The 3,882-nt window shown below is 38.4% G+C and overlaps 1 protein-coding gene across 5 annotated transcripts in view; it reads right to left on the minus strand.

The window, feature by feature from the left end:
- macrod1 (mono-ADP ribosylhydrolase 1) overlaps nucleotides 1-3,673 on the minus strand; it is a 128,126-nt gene extending 124,453 nt beyond the window's left edge. For 4 of the 5 annotated variants that reach the window (XM_042418911.1, XM_042418912.1, XM_042418908.1 and 1 more), the window contains exons 1-3: nucleotides 3,152-3,673; nucleotides 1,809-1,907; nucleotides 923-1,036 (exon numbers count right to left, since the gene is read on the minus strand). In XM_042418911.1, coding sequence (XP_042274845.1) covers nucleotides 923-1,036; nucleotides 1,809-1,907; nucleotides 3,152-3,572 — 634 coding nt within the window. In that variant the 5' untranslated portion in view covers nucleotides 3,573-3,673. The remainder of the gene's footprint in view (nucleotides 1-922; nucleotides 1,037-1,808; nucleotides 1,908-3,151) is intronic. The other variant, XM_042418909.1, reaches the window with a different exon arrangement.
- Nucleotides 3,674-3,882: the final 209 nt, after the last annotated feature.

Below are 3,882 nucleotides of genomic sequence, written 5' to 3' on the forward strand. Positions count from 1 at the left end.
ATCCCTCCAGGCAAAACACGGTTTGTCTACAGAAAGTGTCCCCAAGCCACTCATTTTGTGCCTTTATGGTATTATAAACTAAGCCTAATGTATCCCCAATAAACCCATGATTAGCTGCGTTCACTGACACCTTGTTTCTTCCAGTTTTTGAGCAATTTCAGTCAAAAAACACAAGCTATCACTAGGTTTAATCAAGCAGTTTGGTATTTAGCCTTTAAAAGTCACATCCCTGATTATTTTTCATAGTTCCACTTCAAACTAATGTGTTTAAAATCAGCACTGGGACTTCACATAAACATTAGACCTGCTTTCTGGTTGCTCTGCCACTCTTGCAGTTTCCAGGGAGCCAATCAGCAATTCCCCTGAAATTTCAACCATTTTGTTTTCCCTTTATTCTTGTGCACAGTATGTGCAATTAAAGAAAACTTCACAGTACAAACATTCTGGTAACAACATAAAAGCCCGTAGTCGTCCCTCCCACACACTGAGAAAACACCATAGTCATAATCACAACACAAACCGCCCTCACAGGTGTTTTGTGCTAAATTTATGTACATGCATACTGAGGCACTAGATGGAGGATGTGCTCAGTTTAGCACCAGACTTTTTAATCCATAATTCTTTCTCATCTTTCACCCTTTATCTTTGTTCTTTATAGTTTTTGTGTGCATATTTCTTTTATGTTTCCCCCTAAAAAATGTAATTAGTAGTGCTGCAGTAATTATCTAATTTCTAGTAAAAATAAAACAATCTTTTCTCTCATCTTCATTTTATTTTATTCTTTTTCAAGATGTCAGTGTAGCATTGTTAACATCAGATTTAAAAAAAGAACACAGCAGCTGACCGTCGGCCACCATGTTTGATGACGAAACCAAAAACACAGACTAAAAACAAGTCTTCACTCATCTACACACACACATACCTGCGTTGACGATGGCATCTATCTCCAGCTGGGTGATGTCACCACTGTAGAGGGAAATCTTCTGGTCCAACTTCTCATTCCTGGGATAACGACTTTTCTCAGAACCAGCTGCTACTGAGACACACACACAATCAGTATCAACAACAGTTTTACATACCTGTCTGGTAAATTTGCACAATAAACATGTCAGTGTTAAAATAATAAAATAATCAAAACTCTAAAACAAGTGGTTAACTTAAAAGTAGAAAATGATAGAAAGGATCTGTGTGTATATACTGAATATATCATAATCTACTCTACTACTATCTACTGGTGCAAACATTTAGATTTCAACACTCATTTTATAGATTCAGTTTCAAAACCGACACCTAATTCACTGACTATCATTATGGACTTGCTATATCTGTAATGTTGACTGCAGGAATTTATTGTGAAATTATATGATTATTTAACTGTATAAATGCTCCAAAATGTGTATCTGATGCGGCCAAAACTGCTCTATAACATTTGCCTAAGACAAGAGTGAGATCTTTAAATTGGGGTCACCGGACAAAAGTGACTGAGGTACCTCTTTGACATACTTGTGTCCTTTTATCAGTCTAAAAAAGCAAAAATGTTATTGTTCGCTTACAGTACTCTGGGAAAAGAGCCTCCATATAGGTTCAGAGAAAATTTGTGTGCATCAGAAGCTTCAAAACATGTATAAAATATTTCATACAAGGTTCGTTAAAGTGTTTTTGTTTTACAAATAATGCAGAAATATGCCACATGGCTTCTTGATGTGCACTTTGATGTGGCCAAATATCTGACACTGGAAGGAGTGCTCATGTCTTTGCACCGCTGCTTCTTGTGCCTGAATGACGGTGACTGTTGTTGAGTGTCTGACCTGCTGTAGGAGTCCAGGCTTTTACGTCGTCCAGTGGCACAGAGCTAGGAGTCCTGTAGTACTGACGCCTGTCCTTCACTGACAGAGACAGCAAGAAGTCTGAGAGAGACAATGGAGAAAAAGAACAGACAGCAGATAAATATAAAAGAGAAACATGTTATTTTTGGTGTGTAAGAATAGGAAAACCTAGCTTATTGCACTTATTGCATTAACTCCTCATGAACAACTTTTATTCAGAAAAATGTAGTGTGTCCTTTAAGATGATAGTAAATTGCTGATGTGTGGTTCAGTGTAGCTTTTGCACTCAACCACAAAAATTCAGATCTTTTCTAATCTAGATTGATATCTTGTAGACTGCAAAAATGTTATGGTAATATTTCACAGGCATGCATATAATCATACATCTACACATTATACTTTAGGAATGAAACAATTAATGAATTATTTGATTACAAGTCATTTATCAACAACAAATATTCCATCTTTTCATATTATTTTGAACAGAATCTATTGGTTTTCAGTCTGTTGATCTTCTAAAATGTAGTTTAAAGACATTACTTTGGGCTCTGGTAACTTGTGATGGGCATTTGTCAGTATTTTTGACATTTTAAAGGTTAAAAGACATCACACAATTGGTTACACTTCTCATTGACTGCAGCTCTACTGTATTTATATAATACCTATAGTATTTTTAGTACACTTTGCTAGTTAGTGCACTCTAAACTCAAACAACTTAGAATAACTCTTGCATTAGCTGTGATAATTATTTGTCAAATTCTAACATGGTTTGCTTTGTTCCTTCATTTTGTATCATTCTTTATTGATTACCTATTGGTTTTCAGTCTGTTGATCAACTAAAATGTAGTTTAAAGACATTGCTTTGGGCTTTGGTAACTTGTGATGGGCATTTGTCATTATGTTTGACATTTTAACGGTTAAATTATTAACCGATTGGCTGTAAAAAATAAATAAATAAATAAACAACAACAACAACACTTTTCATTGGCTGCAGCTCTGACGTAGGCTATTTATATAATTCGTATAGTTGTTTTAGTAGGTTTATAGTGCACTAACTATTTTAATATGACGGCAGGTAAATTATTATAAGTCGTTAGTTATTGTTACAGGTTTAATATGTCCGCATGGACTCACTGCTTTGCTGTTGATTATTATTTAGTGTTATCATCATCATGTAACATCTGTCAGGCTGTGACAGGTGTTTCTGGTCATGTGACGGCACATATATTTCTTCTCACTTGAGTTTGTTGACAAGGCACCCTGCAGTAACCAACTGTTTAAAAACTGCAATTAAAATCTTCTCGGGCCTGGTAGAATAGTCTCACCCTTGGTCTCCTTCCAGTCTCCCTCAGCGGAGTTGAGGTTAACTTTCAGGGCCATGGCGGCCAGCGTCCCGGTGTGGAGAGACTGTACAAGCGCTGCTGCGCTCACTCCGAGGGCGGTACCGAGGGCGACCCTGCCCAGCCAAACTGATTTCCCCCGGGGTGAGGAGGAAGGACTGCTACCCTGGCTGGACCTCCAAAGTGCTCTTGTTGTTGTTAAAAGCTTCTCCGCTCGGGGTGCAGCGTGAATATGGCCGCGGAGAGGACTTGTTGCTGGCTTCCCTCCCAGCTGGGGGCTTCCAGGAGTGAAGATGTGCTTGAACTTGATACCGGCTCTCTGGATGTCGGTACGGACACGGGGCAGAGGGACGGTGAACAGCGGGGCTCTAACATATGAAAATAGAGCTGACATTTGAAGTGCCATGCCTGAGCTTACGGTTCGTGTTACTTGAGGCTCCACACAGAGGCCAGAGTCGGTCACACCGCGGGTAGCTTTCGTTTTCGACTCATGAACATCACTCACCTCCCATGTGCCATTTTGTTTTGGACGTTAACGTGTGGAAGGTACCATAAACATTCATAAGGGGTGACCGTTAGTTGTCTCAAAACGACAAAAAAAAGCGTCAATAATAATCATTACCCTGTCCAATGCCGCAATAAAAGGATAATTATTATCACAAGTGAAAATGTAATGATATAATATCAATAACGTTGCTCTATTTTAAATTTCACAG

This window comes from Thunnus maccoyii, chromosome 8, assembly GCF_910596095.1.
Source record: "Thunnus maccoyii chromosome 8, fThuMac1.1, whole genome shotgun sequence".
In the NCBI taxonomy this organism is placed as follows: domain Eukaryota; kingdom Metazoa; phylum Chordata; class Actinopteri; order Scombriformes; family Scombridae; genus Thunnus; species Thunnus maccoyii.